The sequence below is a fragment of the Pseudopodoces humilis genome, chromosome 19 (genome assembly GCF_049639895.1).
Source record: "Pseudopodoces humilis isolate 2021_Gansu_Grassland_sample_001 chromosome 19, ASM4963989v1, whole genome shotgun sequence".
Lineage (NCBI taxonomy): Eukaryota > Metazoa > Chordata > Aves > Passeriformes > Paridae > Pseudopodoces > Pseudopodoces humilis.
In genome coordinates, this window is record NC_142218.1 from 6,810,891 (window position 1) to 6,832,192 (window position 21,302).

The 21,302-nt window shown below is 45.8% G+C and overlaps 2 protein-coding genes across 7 annotated transcripts; one reads left to right on the forward strand and one right to left on the reverse strand.

The window, feature by feature from the left end:
• Positions 1-182: 182 nt before the first annotated feature.
• SNRPB (small nuclear ribonucleoprotein polypeptides B and B1) lies at positions 183-2,609 on the reverse strand. Its single transcript, XM_005524698.3, has 7 exons — positions 2,489-2,609; positions 2,242-2,393; positions 1,765-1,876; positions 1,361-1,513; positions 861-999; positions 582-707; positions 183-371 (listed from the first exon to the last, which is right to left on the reverse strand). The coding sequence occupies exons 1-7, from the start codon at positions 2,489-2,491 to the stop codon at positions 334-336; spliced, it is 723 nt and encodes a 240-aa protein (XP_005524755.1). The 5' UTR covers positions 2,492-2,609; the 3' UTR covers positions 183-333.
• A 171-nt stretch (positions 2,610-2,780) lies between these two features.
• ELMO2 (engulfment and cell motility 2) lies at positions 2,781-20,968 on the forward strand. Of its 6 annotated transcripts, none has more exons than XM_088064589.1 (22): positions 2,781-2,928; positions 6,844-6,960; positions 7,095-7,135; positions 7,643-7,715; positions 8,054-8,104; positions 9,079-9,260; positions 10,051-10,150; positions 10,329-10,480; positions 12,069-12,147; positions 12,748-12,783; positions 15,633-15,683; positions 16,006-16,128; positions 16,757-16,891; positions 17,317-17,421; positions 17,499-17,607; positions 18,214-18,350; positions 18,657-18,820; positions 18,904-19,016; positions 19,324-19,431; positions 19,742-19,828; positions 20,099-20,172; positions 20,695-20,968. In XM_088064589.1, the coding sequence occupies exons 2-22, from the start codon at positions 6,883-6,885 to the stop codon at positions 20,893-20,895; spliced, it is 2,199 nt and encodes a 732-aa protein (XP_087920715.1). In that variant the 5' UTR covers positions 2,781-2,928; positions 6,844-6,882; the 3' UTR covers positions 20,896-20,968. The 6 variants fall into 6 exon arrangements, with proteins under 6 accessions (XP_087920715.1, XP_087920714.1, XP_087920719.1 ...); XM_088064588.1 differs by having other exon boundaries at positions 2,782-2,958; XM_088064590.1 differs by having other exon boundaries at positions 2,787-2,917; positions 6,842-6,960.
• The last annotated feature ends 334 nt before the right edge of the window (positions 20,969-21,302 follow it).

Below are 21,302 nucleotides of genomic sequence, written 5' to 3' on the forward strand. Positions count from 1 at the left end.
TTTCATTGCTATGGTTTAATTTTATAAGGAACACAGACCAACTGTTAATAGACCAACTGCTAATTTCTGTCTATACAAATGAAGCTTTTTTTCTTCAAGCCTGCTCTTCTGGGATGACCAAGGCAGAGCAGTAAAAAGTAATGGCTGCATACTTGACACAAACAGACCAGCACAACAGTGACTCCTAGTACTAGGTTTTCCAGCTTTATTATAAAGGTCAAACATTACCAGCAGTAGATATAAAATATACATATCAAAGGTCTGACAGGTGGTACTGCTCAGTGTATCCCCTTCCTTGGTCTTCTCCCAGTTCAGAGGTACATCACAGAATTCTCACGGCCGTGGGGGGCGCATGCCAGGTGGAGGAGGTCCTGGGAATAAAGGAAAGAGTTGAAGAGAAAAGAAGCAGCAACACTAAACAAAAATCATTTTGTAGCTCAAAGCAGTCATAGAACCCCTTTTTTGCACCAAAGCATTTATGAAAACTAGCAGAGCTAGGGAGACACTGGAATACATCACCCTTCAAACATTACGTTACAGCTTCTTAGAGCTCCTAGGCAGCTGGGATAACCTCTGCTCACCTCTCATTCCTGGGGGTGGTGGTCTCATGCCTGGGGGGGGCATTCCCATTGGAGCCCCTCGGCCAGGTGGCATTCCCATGGGTGGGCCCATTGGTGGTCTCATGCCAGGTGGAGGTCCCATCATTCCTTAACCCAGAGAGAAAACAAACATGTAAATCCAGCTGACTATTGAAGGCACTAGCTGAGTATCAGAATATCTCCCATAGTACTAGATTTTCATCAGAAAAATTTTATTACCAATTTTGCAACAAAACTCAAGTCATGCAGAGTAATTCCTACCTGGAGGAGGGGCTCCTCTGCTCATGGGTGGGGGAGGACCCCCACGCCCTGGTGTGTATTGAGTTGGGGCTCCTGCTATGCTGGCAGTGGCTGCTGCAGCAGCAGCTGCAACTGTTCCACGACCCTGGGGTGTCATCACCTGTAGACGAAACAAGCAGACTCAGAAAAATAGCACCTGCTTTATCATAATTACTAAAAAAAGAAGACTGAAGTTCTCCTTCAGAAAATTACACCAGTCTCCTCTTAACTTACTAAATAACACTACAGCCTGTAATACGATTCAATGGATACCAGTTGAATTATGTATGAAAAGCTGCCCTGTTCAACCCTCTTCTTCTGTCATATAGAACAATACCTAAGGAGATCTAGTACCAAAAAAAGCCTTGCTAGGCTCAAACTTTGTGGTAACAGAAACTAGGATTACAGTTCTTCCACTATACTGATTTCTTGCATCACACTGCCACCAAAATATAAAAGCCACACGGGTCATAGTTTCTCACCTGTTGGGATGGTCCTCCCACTCCTCTGACAGGGCCAGCTAATCCTGCTGGAGCTTGTGGCATGGGGGCACCAGCTGGTACTCCTCTCCCTGCTGCTCTCCCAACACCAGGTCCTCCAGCAGCTCCAGCAAGGGGTACCCGGGCAATTCCAGTCTGAAAACACAGCCCCCCAAAAGAAAAATTTATCACAAGTCCTCAGATCCTACAGATGCCCACAGCCTTCCTTTGTCCAATTAAATGTCCAAGCCCAGAAAGGAATTAGAGCTTCCTGCAGTGAAGTTTGTTGGACCTAGTCACAACAGCATCTGTAAGTCTACAACAGTACAACAGTAGCATTCCTCTGCAAAGGAGCAAATGCATCAGATTTGCTTTCCCTTTTTCTTTAGCTCTCTGCTAATTCTTACATCTTTTGGAGGTGGTCCTTCAACTGTCATGGACACCAGGTTTTCCCCTCGCAGCAACACAAGACCAAGGACTCGTTTCTCTTCCCGTTCTGGTTGTTTTGAATTTTTAGGTCTGATGAGAAAAAAAATTGCAAAACAGAAGGAAAAACAGAATGAATGAATGAATGAATGCTGCTCTTTGAGCTTACAATAGAATATATAACAAAGCTGCTTCTCCAGCACATTTTTCTATGCCTCAAACTGAGCACACAGAGAAGCCTGAACTGTTACAACTGGCATCACGTATGTTGGTTATTAGGAAAGAACTGAGACAAAGTGTCCTGCAAGTCTTGGAAGTTTGGGGATTTGACAAACGAGACTAAACCCGTGACTGTTCTTGCAGCAGCCGGCAGCACACGATGCCCCATTGCTGTCCTGCCTCTCGGTCCGAGCTCCCCTCGCCGGGGAGCCGGGCTGGGGGCACCCCCCCCCGCTCACTTGATCTTGCGGAACTCGTCGCAGTCGCAGAGAATGAGGTTCATGTGCTTATCGAAGGCCTTGAACGTGCCGATGAAGACGCGCCCATCCTGCAGGATGCACCGCATGCGGTAGTCGATGTGCTGCAGCATCTTGCTGCTCTTTCCCACCGTCTGCAAGAGAGCGCCGCGTTACCCGCGGGCCGGCCCGGAGCGGAGCGGAGCTCGCTGCACCGCCGCCCCCCGGCCCGCGGGCCCGGCCGGCTCACCATGGCTGCGGCTTTCCGTGCCCCCCCCGCCGCCGCTGCTGCTGCTCCCGCCGCGCTCCCTCGCCGCCCGCGCCCGGCCCGGCCCGGCGGAAGCTGCTCCGCGCGCCCGCCGCGACTTCCGCCCGCGCTGCGCGGGCCCCGCCCGTTCCGGCGCGCCGCGGCCCCGCTTCCCGGGGCGGGGCGGGCCCGGGGGCGGGGGCTGCGCAGAGCTCCGCGGCCCCGCGCTCGCTGCCGGGGCGGAGGGAGCCGAGCGCGGCCGCGGCGCCGCCGCAGAGCCCCGCGCCAGCCCGAGCGGCCGCCCTGCATGAGCTCCTGCACCCCCGGCCCCTGGCGCTCGCAGCCGCTCCCGGAGGCGGGGCACGGTGGGCACGGGGAGCTGACGTGAGCCCCGCCGCGGCGGCCCCGGAGGCGAGGAGGGGCGCAGGGACGAGGGACGCTCGGTTAGCGGCGCTGACTCGGCTGCCGAGGGGGTGCGCCGGGGCGGCGGGGCGGGCGGGTCGGGTCTCCATGGTCCCCGCGGTCTCCATGGCAGCGCGGCGGGCGCATGACGCGCCCAGGGGCGGTGCCGGAGCCGCGGCGGGGCCGGGGCAGCGCGGGCGAGGGCGTGGGTAGGGATAAAGGGAGGGGAGGGGGCGTCTCGGGTCCGCTGCCGCGGCCGCCGCCCTCCCCGGCGGCGCAGACCCCGGCCCGGCCCAGGTCAGCTCCCGCTGTGCCGCGCTCCGCCCCCGCTGCCCCCGGAGGGGCCGCGCCACCGAGAGGGGCGAGGCCGGTGCTCCCTCGGGAGCCGGGGCACAGCGCGGACGGTGCTCGGCAGAAAAATTATTGTTTAGTGCCTTTAACTAGGTTTTGGGCCAAGCTTCAGGGGCTGCCGCCTGGCTGGCGTCTTTGAGGTCACTTGACTGATTAAAAATAATAAAGCAGTTCTCTTTTTGCTTGTTGCTATCAGTTTCTGTCTTTGCCAAGAGATGGTCTCTGCCGTACTGTGTTGAAATGTGCGTGGCCAGGGCCCATAGTAGTGCTTTACAGCCAAAGTGCAGCCATGGATGGCCTTTGGAGGAGTGTAGGATTCCAGAGGCAGGGAATCTGAGCTCTTTGGCTCTCTGGTTTATCTAGAGAGGGATGTTTCTCATTGCTGTGTGAGGTAACATAGAAAACTGCATAGCCTTTGGGTTGGACTCTGCTCTCTCCTACCCTTTGATGCTGCTTGGCCAAGGAATGTGTCTTCTCTGCCCACCTGTCCTATTAGTCCCTCTGCCAGCATCACTTCCAACTTTAGCTTGGCCAGTTGGTACCATCTGGGGAGTTGCTGAGGACTGCTGAGGGTGTTTTGTTGCATCTACAGGTTTCAGAATCTGCAGCTATTTGCTTGTTGACTGGGGGATTCTACCAGGCAGCTTTTCTTTTTCAGGGAATGTTCTTTCATCCTCCTCATTTTCATTCTGTGTGCAGCACACTTTGTTCTCTATCTGTAATGAAAAGAAGATTGAGTTTGTGAATAGGGAAATTCTGCTTGAAATACTCTAGTTGTTTTAGCTTGCAGCTTCTCAGAAGTCTTTTCAATAGTGTGTTTTTAGTGGCTCTGCTGATTTTTCTTTGCCCTGCAGCTACCCCTGCACCACTGCTTTATATGACAGATCTTACTCTGCAGAAGCAGACTGAATTAATTTTTGATGGATTTTAGCTTGGCTTCTGTCTCTCTGCACAAAGTGTGAGAAATTGTTTACATGCTGTTGAGAAGAATGTGCTGTGAGAGCATGCACATAAGTGACTGACTGATAAACACCATTACACAACATCATGGTCTCTACTTCCTCACAAGAGCTTCTCAAAAATTTTATCAGCTCTATCACTGTTGCACTGCAAAATATCCATTGTAAAACCAAACATCTTGACACCCCTCTTGTCTGCAGATGCACAGTGAAATCTTTTCAAAGCATGCTTTTGGCAGACCACCCCATGTTAAGAGGCTGACCTGAAGTACCCTTTGTTTTCATAGTCCAATCTTCTTTGTTCTCTTCTGGAAAGCTGCTTCTGCTGAACCATCGATCTGTGTTGGTCTTTCAAAGCATTGTTTGACCAAGACTGTTCTAAAAAGTTTCCTACCCTTTTAAATTTTTAATTCCTGCTTCTCTGAGTTCTCCTTAGCCAAGTCACTTTAGTGTTCAAATCTCTGCCTTGGTAGGGATGCCTGTGGTGTCTGTTCTGTGGAGCTGCTGTGCAAAAAAAGAAAAACCTTGAAGATATTTTTCAGAGTCCTGAAGCCCTGTTTCTTTCACTGTATTTGCTGTGCCTTGAATACTGATTGGAATAGGGAGCACGGTTGCCAGTCATGAGTGGGTGCTCATTTATGGAAGAAATTTGGGGCAGAAATAAGTGTTAAATATCATGGTGAGTTATTTTGAATTTGTTTGCAGCTGAGAGTTTTTTTTTTTTTTTTAGGATACCAAGCTAGTGCAATTCAGCTTGGTTGGTTTTGGTGGTGAGGATATCAGGGCAGCTGCAGGTAGAGTGCGTGACCTCTAGGTGCTGTGTGCCTCTGCAGTACTTTTTGGGGATGAAACAGGACATTTACATGGTTATTAAGGATGTGATTTAGTGGTGGACTTGGCAGTGTTATGTTTATGGTTTGATTTCATGACCTAAAGGGTGTTTTCCAACCTAAATGTTCTATGGTTTCTGCAGGATTTCCCCTCATGTCAGTGTTTCTGTTTCAATGGGCACTTCCCCTCTCTGAATGAGGGGTGTTCTTTGAGTGGAAAAGACAAGTTAGAGATTTGTAAAGGCTTCTACCTCAGGTAATCTGGACATGATTGTTTTGGCATATAAAGTGCTGTATTTCCTTGTACTTTTCAGTAGCGACTTGCCACTTGAAATACAAATAGATGACTATGACTGTACTGCAAGAGGCTGAAGGGAGAAGTGGTAATTAGATGCTAATTGCTCATGCATAATTACTCATGGGTAAATTAGCTTAAAAAGTTGCAAATTCAATTCTTTATACTCAGGGACTAATCTTTGAGCCTTGTCTCTTCACTGTGTATTTGTTGTGACTTGAACAGATACAGATTTAGATGTTTTCTGGTTGTGACTTGGCTCGCTCGTGGGAGAGGTAATTACCTGTTCAGTTATTACAGGCTGGTTACTGGGGATGTTGTTTGTGTGCTTCTGCACAGCACTGATGTTTCTCAGGCTCTCAGTTTAGGCCATCATAGCCTTTAATTGCTGGAGAACAGTGAGTGGAAATCACTCACCATTTGGGAACTGCCTTTCTGTTTCTAGATTTAATACATGGAAAACTGTATACCCTGCAGGTCTGGGGGTACCATACAAATTGGGCTCTTTGGGGACTATTGGTTATATACTGGTAATTGCCCTGATTTGGTGCCCTGAGCCTGCTGCTTTTCCAAGGCCAGCTAATGTGTTCTGCTTATCTGAAAGGTTGGAGATATTATTTTGAACCTAACTTGACACTTTTCTGCATGAATTGTGTTTAGTCTTAGAGTCATTTAATGAGTTTTAAGAAAATACAAGCCATTCTCAAGAGTACTGACTTGTAGCCATCTCTGTGAATTGGGGTAGGCTTTCCTGAATATATGAAATTCTGAATCTGGCTTGCTAGATACGTCCCAGGGGGTGGTAGAGTAGACCAAGTCTGGCTGTCATAGGAGTGCAGAGGTCATGTAGTCCAATGTTTTGGGCACAAATGGCTGTGTCTGACAACTGACTGGGACCAAACCCTGAATACAAGCTTATGCTCTGAAAGGCAGAAAGTGAAAGGTGGACTTTCAGAGCAAGTGCCAAGTTACCTTACTTTCTGTGATGGATGCTCATGATTTGGATTTATGATGTTACAGGAAGGGAATAGGATAAAGCTAGCTGCTGCCTCTTTGCTAAGAGCCTGTTTGGGTATCCTGAGTGGATCAAGTTATCTAAGAAATTCGGATGGGGTATGAGTAAACACCAGGCCAGGGGAGGGAGGCTACCTGGGCAGTCTGTTGCTGTTCTCACCTACAGACAGCAGCTGGGCTTAGGGAGCTGCTGCTTTGGTAGTCCTGCAGACTGAGCTGCCAGTACAGACAGTGGGTGGCAGATGGGGCTCTGATCAGTGACCCTCCTTCTTCTGAGTGCCCCAACAAGCTCTTAGAAGTATTTCTCAGGTGATGAAGCTGGGCATGCAATTTCACAACATGTTGTTTGTATGAGGCCTTGGTCTCTGCTAATACTGGGTGTTTTGTCCCTGTCAGGCCCAGGAAACAATAAGGCTGAGCTTAGATGTTTTGAAGCTTGGTGTTAGGTCCAGTGCAGCAAGCAAAATAATTTTCGGAGAAGATGCTCACTATCCTTTCTCTTAACAGGTGTGGAGGTGTATGTTGTTGTAGGAGGAGTCTGGAGCAATGCCACCACCTTCAGACATTGTGAAAGTGGCTGTTGAGTGGCCAGGTGCCAATGCCCAGCTGCTGGAAATAGATCAGGTGAGACCTGGTAACCAGATGGGGGAGGAAAGGCACCCCAGCGTTGCTACTGGAATGTGGGAAGCATAGAAATGGGCAGTATTCCTTTCTGGTTGAGAGGAACACGGCTACTGAGGACTCTCTTTCTATTCTAGAAAAGGCCTCTTGCATCCATCATCAAGGAGGTCTGTGATGGGTGAGTAGTTCTCTGGGAATCCTTGTGGAGAAAGTCTGTCCTGCTGACAAATCTTGCTGGGTTAGTGTGGAAGTCTGCTGCTTGTTAATGTGCTGCTAGCACAGTCCCTGCTGCCTGTTGCTGGTTTTGGCCATGGAATGGGCTGGGATTTAAATTGTGAAGAAAAGGATCTCCTGGAAAATGGGGGCCTTCCATTTTTATTCCAATTCTAAGTGTGTGTATTTGTATGCCCTAGGGTCAATTTCTCTGAGGATTAGCCAGCCCATCCTGCTATTCTTGAAGTGTAGGTGTCCTCAGGTGTTCAACAGAGTTGATTTAAAGTAGGCTGAAGTCCCACATTGTCCTCAAGAGGAGTTTTATCCCCTCTTTGAGAGACCTAACTTCCCCTGCTAAAGCTTTGCTTGAAAGTTCTTTTGCAACTTCCTGGGATCAAGCTCCATTTCCTAAATGAAAACCAGAAGAAAGAGGACAAAGAGGCTTAATACATCTTTCTTCTTCCTCTGCCAGGTGGTCATTGCCAAACCCTGAGTACTACACGCTGCGTTATGCTGATGGTCCCCAGCTGTACATCACAGAGCAGGTCAGTGTGAGAGGCAGCAGTTTGCTGATGTCTTGGGTGAGAGTCCAGAATGTCTTGGACTACAGTCATGGGACAATACTGGCACTAATCCTTGACGAGCATCATCTCTGCTCTCAGATTCAGACTCAAATGGTGCCATTCAACAGAGGAGCCTCGCACTGCTCCCTTTGCATGCCTGTAGGTGTGGGGACTCAAGCACTCAAGTTCAGTACCCTCAGCAGGGTTGTGTGGTACAGGAGCCCTTTTACTTGTGCTTACAGATGTGCACTGTAGATCCAGCTGGGATTTTTTTTCCCCCCCACCACTTTCCCACAGTTTAAGTTTGGGTTTTCTTTCAGACTCGCTGTGACATCAAGAATGGAACTATCCTACAGCTGGCAGTCTCCCCGGTAAATGCTTCCTCGCCTCCCTCTTTCTCAGTAACTCTCCATGGGTGACAGGCTGTTTCTTAGCTCTTGGCTTTTCTTTCTCCTTCTCCCCAAATTGCAGGGGGTTACCTTTGTTGGTAACAAACAAAGTGTGTTGGGCCCTTCCACACAGTGAGGCATGCACTCTTTGTTTTCCATCCTGGCTGTGGTGTGTGTCTTTCCTTTGGGTGCTCTGCCCTTTTATAGGACTTCCTGTCAATAAATCCAGTTTACAGTTTTAATGCATCTCCTAGATTAAGATGCTGTGAAACACCCAACAAATGCATTCTCAATATGAATGCACTTAGCATGGTCAGTTAGAAAGCAACAGTTCCAGCGACTGAATGCAAAAAATTAGAGACAAATTTGATTAAGAGGAGGCTGTTCCTGCTGAATTGTTTCTAGTATGCCCTCAAAAGTCATCTTTCGCAGCTTTCTTTTTATTTTAATTCTTAAACCTTTTTATGTGCAAGTATCTTGGCATAGAGCTGAGGGTGAGTAGAACTGGGAGAAGGTACTTGGGGAAAAGGGAATTAAGAGGATATCAGTGATCTGTGTCTGAGAAATCTTACAGAATGCCTTGTGGATACACAAAATGAGATCATGCTTCTCTTTGCATCTATGAGACTTTTTATCAATATTGTATTTCTTTAATGGTGTTGCTCCATATTTCTATACCCACCTCCACTCACCTCAGTGAGGAGAAAAACAGGCATTTGCTCTAATATGCAAAACAGCATTTTATCTCCTGTTTGGCTGTAACTTGCTGAGAGAAGCCTTTTTTTAGTCTGTCTCAGACTTGCTGACTGCAGCTACTGAATGTGACTTTGCTGCTATCTCTAGCCTGGCTCTGCTCTCCCTGCCCACCCATGGGCTTCTGACAGAATGCTGATGCTGGCAGGACTCAGGCTGCAGGTGACTGGTCTGTAACTGGCAGCATCCCTCTTTCCTGCCAGTCCAGGGCAGCTCGCCAGCTGATGGAGAAGATCCAGTTGCACAGCATGGAAGCCCGGCTGGAAGCCATGAAGGAACTGGCGAAACTTTCAGCAGACGTCACCTTCGCCACAGAGTTCATCAACATGGAGGGGATTACAGTGCTGACACGGCTTGTGGAGAGTGGGACCAAGCTTCTATCCCAGTAAGTTTCCTTTATTCCAGGACTCTGGGAGAAGGCCTTGAATAAGGGGCTAATTTTGCTTGCTGAAGTGGCATTAAGCAGCTCACCTTATAGCAAATGCTGATCTGTGGAGACAAAGTCCTTCTTGTCATTTGCTAAACCTCACGAGACAGAAGAGGAGACAGTTATGATTTGCTCTGGAAGTTTCCTCAAGCCCATTCACAGTGAGCTATGATGCAAATAATTCACCTGGATTTTCTGTTGCAGTTATTATATTTTGTTGAAAGTACTTTTAAAGTCTTCATAACTTACTGTAATAACATTTATAGCTCTGCTTATATATTAGCAACTAATACATTTTTGGCAATTTTTGCAATGTTTCTTTCAGTCTCTTTTATCTTTCTGTCTTGTGGTTATGTATTAAATTTTCCACAATTCATGCTGTGCCTTCATTTTATTTCAAGTCAGGTCCCAATATTTAGAGGACAATTAACTTCCCTTAGTTTTTTTTTCTGTTGTGAAAACGTGTTTGTTCCTTTGATTAGCCACTGATGCAGGTGGTTGTGAGTCTCTGGTGGCAGGACTAGGGACTCACTGCTGCTGATTTTAATTTGTGCTTGTAACCAGGAAATATAAAATATCTTTCTACAAAACAGTAAAATTACCTGCATAAATGCATACACTTTATTGCTCCCCCAGGTACCAAACTGTGTTATTAGGAGAATGTGGTGACATTTTTCTCTTATCCAACTTGAGCAGGCTTTTTTTCCTGCCAGCAGATCTATTGTAACTGAGTTCTTCAATTTCTCAGTTATAGTGAGATGTTGGCTTTCACCCTGACTGCCTTCTTGGAGCTCATGGACCACGGTATTGTCTCCTGGGACATGGTCTCAATAACCTTCATCAAACAGGTGAGTTTGAGTGGAGGGGGTGACTGGATATTATTTATTTCCATGCTTTAATGCAAAACACTTTGAGAAGCTGAGTACTGTCTGAGAGCTCAGTGCACCCCCTTTCTGAGCACTGGCTCACTCAGCACAAGGTCTCCTGGATGGGCAGCAGCTGACCTGCTGGTTGATGTGATTTCAGATTGCAGGGTACGTGAGCCAGCCCATGGTGGACGTGTCCATCCTGCAGCGCTCCCTGGCCATCCTGGAGAGCATGGTGCTCAACAGCCAGACTCTGTACCAGAAGATTGCAGAGGAGATCACTGTGGGGCAGCTCATTTCCCACCTGCAAGTGTAAGTGTCCACCCAGCACTGGTGTGATTTATACTGATTTTATGACTACTTGTTTATTTAAAAATACATCTGCTTACCTTTGGAATGCTTAAAGATTACAATTTTTGTAAGTATTACCAATATAACAACTTACTTGAACTTGAAGATTTCTAATGGATTTGTTTTAAAAGTGAGATCCTAGAAAAATATGTTCTGTGTTCTGGAAGCACTTGGGCACATGAGTGTTGAACAAAGATATTTAGCTTAAAATATCTGATGCCCAAGTGTGTTCAGTGCTAGGACCAAACCTGCATTTCACTAGAACTGCTTCCCAAAGGTTTTGCATCCAGCTGTCTGTCACTTTTACCTCTCCTTAAATTGTCTCCACTAGAATCCAAGAGCTCATCATCTTCTGGGTTTTGTCCTGCATACTAAGGAAGAAAACAATTGCTTTTCTTGCTGGAAGGGATTAAAAATTCCCTTCATTTCCTTCCTCTCTTTCCAAACCGGCAAATTAATATCTGTCTCTAAGGGCTGTTTGTCTAGGTCAGTTCTACTCTTCATTATAAAAAAGCAGCATGTAGTTGTTAAAGCTTTGAGTAGGTTGAGTTTTTTCTCAAGCCTTTTAATTCTGAACATGTGGAAAAGCACTATTTGTGAATGTGATGGATACTCTTTAGTCAGTGAACAGTAGTTTAACCAAATTCTAGTGCAAACAAAGTATTGCATCAATGTCACTGTGTGCTTGGAATGTTTATACATTTGAATTTGGTTAACAGAAAAGCTGAACAAGTTCTCCTGAACACTCCAGCAGCTTTATTCTACAAAGAATATATGTTCTTTCAGCTTTATGATTTCTGGCTTAGTCAAACACAGACCTGGTCCTAACATTGAACACACACAGTTTTTTTTAAGCAAATTATCTTTGCATAAGACATAAACTTGTGGGCTTAAGTGCTTCCAGAGCACAAATGGTCACTTAAAAATGTATCCATGCAGGGAGTATTTTGGAAAGGGAGGTGGAGGGTGAGTCAGGATTTGCTGGTGGTTTTCTTGGCAAGACCATCAGGAGGAAACAGTTCATAGCAGAGGATATGTTCTGGAAGAACATGGCCATGGAAACATGTCCAAAGGAGATGAGTTAGAAGAGGAGAAACTAACCTAAAAAATCGTTCTGCTTTGTCAAAAAGCAAGTAGTGTGGTGAAAAGAACAAACCCTGACAAGGAGAGCAAAAGTGAATTACAGAATTCAGAGACCTGTGCAGCTTGGAGGCCCAAGAACCTAGGGTGGTGCATGGAGATTTGCATGTCTGAAGTTCAGCAGATTGATCAAAATGAAAAAGATTTGGAAGGGAGCAATAGAACTAAAGAATATTGTCATTATCCAGAGATATGTCAAAATGAGGAAAATACTTAAACTATTTAAATTATCAGGTTTTTGCAAGTCTTTTGAAGAGCTGGACATCATAAGCATAGGTTACATGAATCCTGCTTGTCTGTTGAAAATGCAAGACAGCTGTAATCAGTGTTTTCATGGTGCAGGTAAAGCAACAAGCTGCAATATTCTGTACTGCCTGTTGCCTTACAGGTCTCCTTTTTGTTCCTGCAGCTCAAACCAAGAGATTCAGACATATGCCATTGCCTTGATCAATGCCCTCTTCCTGAAGGCACCTGAGGACAAGAGACAGGTTTGTTCTTGCCTTTTGACTTTAAACCTGAGTGATGGTTTCAGCCTGGCTGTTTATACCTCAGAAATCATATTGTCTGGGCAAGGTAGACCTCAGACCTTGCCAAGAACTTCAGTGGCTGTTTCAGTATGGCAACAGAGGAGAAAAAGTACCATCCCATTAATAATGTGTCCTGGAACACACACCTATAGTTAGGACATGCTCAGAAAGGATTCTGAAAGACCTTCAGAGACAGAAAGTAATCCTCCAGACTGCATGGGAAGCTTTTTTAAGTTGTGTATGGGAGAGGAAGGCTGGGTAGACTCCTTGGGGCTGTGTATGTACTTAATAAAAAAATCACCCCACCTCCCTCTCCCCCAAAAAGGGACCTTTCTTAAGTAGAGGGATATTCCTGCTGGCAAACATGAGAAATTAAACACTGCCCTGCTCTGAAGAAACTCCCAAGATCTCAGCTACCTGCAAGACGTGCATATGTGTGTATTGTGTAGCTTTGCTGTGTTAAGCCTTTCTTCTCTAGTGCCCTGTTTGTGCCTTATTCCTGGACTCCAAGCTAAATTCTGTCTGCTTCTCTTTGTGCCTTTTTTTGCTTTCTGCCAGCAGGACAAGCTGCTTAACCCACTAGACCTGCCCATCACTGTAAGTAACTCAAGCCTGGGGGCTGGTCATGTAGGGGACCTGTAGGCATGTTAGCTTTTCTCTGGCTGTGCCTCCTTGTATCCCAGGGATGATGCCCACAGCCTCAGAGAGTGGATGAACCTAGGGAGAAGGGCGGGAGGACTCCTGGGGATGCACTCAGACTGTGGAGGGGAGAAGAATCAGTAACAGGAGAAACCCTGAATGGCTTACTGTGCACACAAGGTCATACAGCTGGTCATAAAAGGAAACTGATACTGCAAGACAGACCAGGTGAACCAATTGTAAAACTGAAACAAGTTCTTTAGCAATCTGAATTTACTTAAACTTCCTGCAGCATGAGTTTATGCCCCAGATCTCACTTGTGTTAATGACAGTTTCATATCTTGCTGCATCCTTCTAAAGATAGAGTTGTTTGTCAAGAGCAGTCACGAAACTTGATGCTGACTTGGGGCTAGAGTATAAATTCTGCCTAATTTGTGACTTCTCCCTTATGGTAATTGTAGTGTAAGAATGTTTTTTGCCCTGTGCTAACTCCAGGGAAATCACCATTCTTATTAATAAGTTGATTTGGAACCTTCTGTGTTGTGATTCTGGTATGTTTTTTTGTTTTCTGCATGGCACAGAGAATGTTCCACTTTTTTCAAGGAGGCAGCGCCTTCAGAGTGGACACTGCCATCTCAATAAATGTACATAATTTGTAAAATTAATGGATATGCTTAATTCCTGAACATAAGAAAAATCATACTCCTCTGTTGGTAATTCAGCAAAGACAGTAGACATCATAGCAAACAAAATTTCAAGGGATTTTTCAGTTTTTTCCCCTCCCTTGAATACAATCCAAATTGCCACAAAGGGCCATGAAGTTGGCTAAGGGACTGAGAGTATCTTCCATATGAATAGAGCCTGAGAGGTTTGGGATTGATCAGCCTTAAGAAGAGAAGACTCAGGGAGGTCTTATGTGTTTAAATATCTGATGGAAGGGAATAAAAAAGAGGGAGCCTGGCTCCTTTCAGTTGAGTCTACTGACAGGACAAGAGGCAGTGGGCGCAGCTTAAAACACAGGAAATTCCACATGAACACGTGCACACATACACAACATAAATGTGAGAGTGGTCAAACACTGGAACAGGTTACCCAGAGAGATTATGGAGTCTCCATCAGTGGAGGTATTAAAAACCTGACTGGACACAGTCCTGGGCAACCAGATCTGTCTGATGTTGCTTGAACTAGCAGAGCTGGACTAAGTGATCTCAAGACATCCCTTTCAGCACAAATCATTCTGTGTTTCTGTGACCATCAGGCAGCAAAGTGGGCCTTACTGGACTCTCAGCAGAGCATAGATCCCTTAGCAGTGGTTAGACTGTGTGTGTGCTCATGCTTCTTTCCATGCTGTTCAGAATTGTTTAATTGTCTTTGTCCTTCCCACTCTTAATCTGCTTCAGTCACCTGTTAACTCCATCCCATGTACAAACTAATTCCTTCAGAGAAAGGATTCTTTGTGTCGCGTTCATGAGCAAATCCTAACAACAGAGCCTTGTCCTATTCTCAGTACTACATCTCACAAATAGTAGTAGAAAATAGTGACTCAGAGGGCAGTGTGTTCTCTCTGAAAGCACCTCCTACTTCATCTAGATGCTCCTTAGATACGTTCCACTCAAGCACTGACTCACTTTGGTTGTAACATGAGCACTGCTGAACTTGAAGCCATTAGAGCTTGCCTGCCAGTCACTGTCTTGGTTCAGGAGGTTTCTGTCTGGATCAAAAGTGATAATGGGGACTCTGAACAAGGCTAATGCACGCATTTTACTAGTCTTCTTAATCTGTCAAGATTGATGTTGATATGAGCACTTGGAAAGTCTTTGATTGCTCAGAGTACAGCTGATCGAGTGCAATTGTCTGAGACTCCACATCTGCTCCCAATTCTCAATCTGCACTGCACAGGAATGTGAAGAGATCTCAGACTGTCAGTTCTTTTGGACCTCTTCCAGATGATAGAATGCCCAACAGATTTTTCTTACCCAAAAGATTTTGCTTGTAGCAGCAAACTTATGATATTCACCTTAACATTAGCACTTGTGCTATTCTCCTAGCAGGGGTAATGAGATCACTGGTATGTTAGAAATTGCATCTTCACAATTTACAAGGAAAGCACAGGTTAGGTTTTTGCAGGTGCATGTGTAACTTGCTGGAACTGAAGGCATCTTGCATCTACTGTGACTGTTTGTTATCATGACTTAATGTTTGGGGAAACCCTCCTCATCCAGAGAAGGAAGTCATGCAGTCAAGAGGGAAACTGGAAGCTTTCCTCTAAGCATGAACATTATTTTTGTAAATTGAAATGCTTCTGCAAATTGTCCTCAAACTGACTTCTGAACATCTCTTTAGGAACTGGACAAAGGAAATAAATTTCAGAGGAAGAGTTTTTGAGAGGCAGGAGACCTGAAACCTGGATCCCATAGCTCTTGTTACTGGGTGTTTACCTTGGTATAAAAGGCTGTGAAATGCTGAAGGAGGAGGCTCTTGTAGATGGCAGATTCTTCCTGGGCAATGCACAATATGCTGCCTTATCTCCTAATAGTGAAGTACCATTTGATGTCCAACATTAAGCTAAATTTACTTCAGTGCTTTGACTATGCTAGTGGCTTTCTCCACATTAGTGATGTTCTGTAGGGGAGCCATCTATGAGTTGTGGTGAGATGTCATGCTAAATTGAATCTGTAGAAAAGCACTTTGTTATGTGCCAGTGCTATCTCCAATTTATAGGCTTCTTTCACTTTCTCCTTTCTGCACAGTGTGGGCTTTTTATTTATATTTCACTGATGTTATTTCATCTTTAAATTCCACAACAGGAAATGGCTAATGCGTTTGCCCAGAAGCACCTGAGGTCTATAATCCTAAATGTAAGTATGCCTGGAATGACAGAGTGCTTCCTAATGTCCTTTCAATGGAGGTTTCACTTATGCATAGTGTAAATATTGCTGCCTTCAGGCCACTTTCAGAAAAGTGACTCTTTCAAAGGTAAAACTTGTTCAAAAGGGAGTTACCAGGAGGCTGCTTTTTGTTCTTACAGAGCACTATGATTATGCTTCTGGTGGAATATGGAGGTTAAACAACTGAATCTTCATACAGAGAGGTGCACATGCAGTCTGGCATATGCCATGGGCTAATACCTCAGCTTTTATTTGCATTCTCTTAATTTCTACCCTCTCCTTTATTTTGCAGCATGTGATCAGAGGAAACCGCCCCATTAAAACAGAAATGGCACATCAGCTCTATGTCCTGCAAGTCCTGACCTTTAATCTCCTGGAAGAGAGAATGATGACCAAGATGGATCCAAATGATCAGGTCACTGTTAGGGCTGAGTAAGACCTGATAGAATGGGATGTACAAGGGGCCTTATTCCTGAGCTCCCTAGCTCTGTAGAATTTGCAGTAGGTGGTACATAAAGTTCCAAACTCACCCTTCACGTTGTAAACCTTGAGATTAGGGTATGCTCATGACCATCCTACTGCATTCTGTGGGACTCTGAGATGTAAGTGGGAACTTAAAGTCATATACTCCTTTCTTGACCAGTGTGATGCTATCTGTCAAACTGGTTATTTTATCTCTATGGAGGGCACATAACTTTATCCATTTGCTTGCAGTATAGGAGGAAGACTGGCATTTTTAAGGTGTCTTTTACTCAGCTGTATTGCAGCTTTTAAGGAGAAATGCCATTGCCTGAATGCCTAGAAATTGCCTGTAACTAAACTTGCAGTTAAAGAAAAATTCAAACAAATATTTTGCATTACCCACTGTAGTGAAACTTGCCATTTTGAAATGAATTGCCTCTTCGTGCACAGTGTTAATGACCTTTGGCATCCCTCTCTGTTCATTGTGTGAGCTCTGAAGAGAGCTCCAGGACTGTGCATTATGTGAAAATACTGCTGTAGTGATTGATCACATCACCATTTCCCTGCCTTCTGTCCTTCAGGCACAGAGAGACATCATATTTGAGTTGAGAAGAATTGCATTTGATGCAGAGTCTGACAGCAACACCGTCCCTGGCAGTGGAACAGAGAAACGCAAAGCCATGTACACCAAGGACTACAAGATGCTGGGATTCACTGTATGCATCTAGACTGTGAACTTTGTGAAGGCAATCTAAGCCATCTCCATAGGAGTTGTGGGAAAATAAGGAACAGAAATAGCTGTTTCCTTTACCTTACTTTGGTATCTGAGCTTAGAGATTCAGTTACACTCACACTCCTGGGAAGATTGTTATGAACTTGCTGATGGGAGAAATGCAAGGGTTCATTAGGCATTCTCTGGAGGTATTTCCTTACCATATGCACCTGTGCTATGAAGAACTTGGAATCAGCCTCTCCTCTAGAAAGTTTAGATAGTATTGTCAGCAGGTGCTCAGGTTTACCTCTTGGATAGATGTGAGGGAGTGCTTGATGGACAGGTGGTTTAAAATCCATTCAGAAAAAGTTCTCACACAATTCCTTTGAGCTAATTTGTTTGGATTCTTTCTACACACTCTCTTCACAGAATCACATCAATCCAGCCATGGATTTTACACAGACTCCTCCTGGGATGCTGGCATTGGACAACATGCTTTACTTGGCCAAATTTCATCAGGACACCTATATCAGGGTATGTGAAGCTGCTGATTTTTACAGATGCCAACTCCTCAGCAGCTCTTCTTAGTGTGTGGCATCCTGTTCTTGTAGATTGTTCTGGAGAACAGCAGTCGAGAAGATAAACATGAGTGTCCCTTTGGGCGCAGTGCCATTGAGCTCACCAGGATGCTTTGTGAGATCCTGCAAGTTGGGGAGCTCCGTAAGTACCATTTATTACCCAGCTTTACAGGCTGCTGGGATGATGCTTTTAGAAAGTAATATTCATAATTCACAATTCATAATAATCATTTGTACCTTGTTCTCACTTCCGCCATGTAAGGACATGGTGAGCTTGGAGTTAGCACTGTTGATGTCTGAGAGATAATACCACTATCAAAATAAGAAATTTTGGTGTTTGCACTCTGGTTCTCCTGAAAAACACAAGCAGAAAGCTTCAACTTCCCAGAGCTTCAGGAGTGTGCTGTATAAAAAAAAAACAGTCCTGAAATCATCATTAGCTTGGGAAAAGTTTATTGGCTCTGACAGTTTCAAAAGCATTCTGAGAGAATCAACCAGAGGAAGGTAGGAAACACTGCAAACAGTTATTTTGGATGGAAAGGGCATGAATCACAGAGTGGCAAAGTGTGGGGAGAATTGCTGTTGTCAATAAACTGTCTGTGGGGTGACAAAGTATTGAACTGTCTTAATCTCTTGGAGTAAGAACTGTTGCATGCCATCAGTTGTCTCTCACTGTAGCGGACTTTAGTTACTCCCAGTCCCTTTTGTCCAATATGCTCACGTGCTTGTGGTTTGTTTCTTTCTGAAGCCAATGAAGGCCGGAATGACTATCACCCCATGTTTTTCACCCATGATCGTGCATTTGAGGAACTGTTTGCCATCTGTATCCAGCTGTTGAACAAGACCTGGAAAGAAATGAGGGCAACAGCAGAAGATTTTAATAAGGTCAGGGCAGAGAAGAGATGTTTTTGTAAAATCTTTTGCAGATCAGTCAGTCTGTAAATCAGTCATTTGGTTAAAGACTAGGGCACAGAAAATGTGACAGGGCATTGTAAGGGGAGGGTGATTCAGATTTTGTTTGGAAGGCCCTGAGGTTCTTCTTGGTTCTTCTGGATCTTCAAAGTGACTAGAATGCTGATACTCCTGGCCCTGGTTATCCCGTGCCAATTCTTTGCTGCCACTGAGCTGTGCCCTGATACTCTGCTGCCAACAAGAATGTGACTTGTTTTTCTTCCTGTCCCACCTCTTTAGGTTATGCAGGTTGTTAGGGAACAGATCACAAGGGCTCTCCCCTCTAAACCAAACTCCTTGGACCAGTTCAAGAGCAAACTGCGCAGCCTGAGCTATTCTGAGATTCTGCGGCTACGCCAGTCTGAGAGAATGAGCCAAGATGACTTCCAGTCTCCACCTATTGTGTACGTGCCTAACAAAAACCAGCTGCCTTCTATCCTTGCCATTATCTCCATTTTCTGCTTACTTTTCCATATTTGATTGCCAGGGAGCTGAGAGAGAAAATCCAACCTGAGATCTTGGAGCTGATAAAGCAACAGCGCCTGAACAGGCTTTGTGAGGGAAGTAGCTTTAGAAAAATTGGAAATCGCAGAAGACAAGGTAAGGTGACAGTGTCTACTGTATTTTTTCATGTGAAGAACTATAGCAAATAAGATCTAATAAATCAATCTGTCACCAGGCATGTTGCCAGAAAGAAAAGCTGTTTACTTGGGCTGTCCATATCAGCCAGGAGTTTGGGATGGCACAGATGTGCATTTCTAAGAGTACAGCCATCCCCTCGTGAATAATAAGCTGTGCTGAGGAACTGAGTGAGCAGATGGATTGGGTGGAGAAGCTGTAACATAGTGGCTGTGAGACCTTATGTGAGTGATCTGGCTCAGCTTACTCTACTTGGTGTGTGTTCCAGAAAGATTCTGGTATTGTCGCCTGGCTCTGAATCACAAGGTGCTACACTATGGAGATCTGGAAGATAATGCCCAGGGGGAAGTGACCTTTGAATCTTTACAAGAAAAAAGTAAGTCCTGATTACAGGCTGTGCACTCTTCTGTGCTCTAGAGGCTGAATATAATCCAAGATAAAGATGAAAGACCCAAGGCTGAAGCCCTGATTAAGGGGTTACCAACTTTTGGTCCTTGCTCAAATTCTTCAAATCTTGGAATTACTTGATAGTTCTTTTTTAAAAGCCAGCTGCAGGGATGTCTTACTGGTAATGTGTTTCGGAAAACTAGCAAGCTAAAAAACCAAACTGTTCAGTTGCAAATACAAAGTTCTGTCTTTTCCTGGTTAGGATTGCTTGTTTGGGAGTTTTACTTTTTCACTGTTAGTTCCAGTTGCAGACATCAAAGCCATTGTCACAGGGAAGGATTGTCCACACATGAAGGAGAAAAGTGCACTGAAACAGAATAAGGCAAGTGCTCCCTTTTCACTGTCATTAATATTTAATACTGTAGTGTTTAAGAGTGAAAGCGAGCAACAGGAGTGAATGCTCTCCCCCACTGAAGGTGTGTTGTGTACAAACCTCATCTCCTGTCTGGGCCCTTTACTGGTATTCCTTTGTGACTGCAAGGAGCCATAAGCATCATCAGGAGCTGCAGCAAGGCAGCTCTCTTGGGGTGGCAAGCAGAAGGTGCTGTAATGTTTTGCTCAGCTGGTGAGTGAAAGATTCTTTTCCATTTAGGAAGTGTTAGAATTGGCCTTCTCCATATTATATGATCCCGATGAGACCTTGAACTTCATTGCACCTAATAAATATGAGGTAAGAAATGTAGTGGTTAAGCAGTAGCATATTTAGCAATTAACTTCAGAGATTAAGGAGGATCAGTTGTTTCTCATTAGAGACTGGAGCAGTCTGTCTCTCACCAGTTTCATTTCTAGAATATGTTGGCGATGCTCATTATGGACCATGGTTTTTTCCCCTTAGTTATCTTTTTCATTTAAAAAAATGAAATCCCACACTAATTTCACCTAGTCTGGACTGCTACTTTTTTTCCTCCTATGATGCCTAGAATAGGTTTACTTTTTTAATTTGTTGTTCCACGGTAGAAGCTCTTGTCCTTCTACTACAACCATGGACTCACACTTTCCTCTAGGCTTGTAACTTCCACTGGAAATATCTGTGGGCACTGTTTTAGGGTTGGGGGAGGGATTTTTTTCCCTACATATTAACTCCCTTCAGTGTTTCCTGGCTTGAAGCTCTCTAATTTTTGCATGGACGGAAAGATTCGACATAAGGTATCATTTACGCCTGGAGTCGCGAATTACCCCTTCTCTTTCACAGTACTGTATCTGGATTGACGGGCTTAATGCTCTCTTGGGGAAGGACATGTCCAGTGAGCTGACCAAGAGTGACCTGGACACGCTGCTGAGCATGGAAATGAAGCTGAGGCTCCTGGACTTGGAGAACATCCAGATCCCCGAAGCGCCGCCGCCGATCCCCAAGGAGCCGAGCAGCTACGACTTCGTGTACCACTACGGCTGAGGGCCCCGCGCTGCGGCCGGTGCCCGCACCGAGCCCGCTCGGGCCGTGCGCCCGGGGCCGCCGCTCGCTGCCGTGCCGCGGGCCCGTGCCGGGGGCCCCGGCGCCGCCCGCCTTTTGTATCGGTTCCAATAATAACCAGTAGCGCTCCTCGCCGCCGCCGCCTCCGCCTCTTTCCGCCGTGCGCGGAGCGTCACCGCTGCGCGCCCGCCCCGCTCCGCCACCGTCGCTCGTTCCCCCGCCCCGCCGGGCGACGTCACCGCGGGCCCGCTTCCCCCGCCGCCACGGCCCGCTGGGGCCCGCCGGCCCTGCCCTGCCCTGCCCTGCCCTGCCCTGCCCTGCCCTGCCCTGCCCTGCCGCGGCCCCGGCATCCCCCCGGCCCCATCCCCGGTCCCTCCCGCTCCGCGCTG

Bases quoted from the DNA above. Each gene is read 5' to 3' on its own strand.
- SNRPB (XM_005524698.3), bottom strand. The intron at 1,877-2,241 runs GTGAGCGGGGGG...TTTTCTCATCAG, and splicing joins GACGAGTTCCGCAAGATCAA to ACCTAAAAATTCAAAACAAC. The intron at 708-860 runs GTAGGAATTACT...CTCTGGGTTAAG, and splicing joins CAGAGGAGCCCCTCCTCCAG to GAATGATGGGACCTCCACCT.
- ELMO2 (XM_088064589.1), top strand. From the start codon at position 6,883: ATGCCACCACCTTCAGACATTGTGAAAGTGGCTGTTGAGTGGCCAGGT. The intron at 9,261-10,050 runs GTAAGTTTCCTT...TCAATTTCTCAG, and splicing joins GGGACCAAGCTTCTATCCCA to TTATAGTGAGATGTTGGCTT. The intron at 19,017-19,323 runs GTAAGGTGACAG...TGTGTGTTCCAG, and splicing joins TGGAAATCGCAGAAGACAAG to AAAGATTCTGGTATTGTCGC.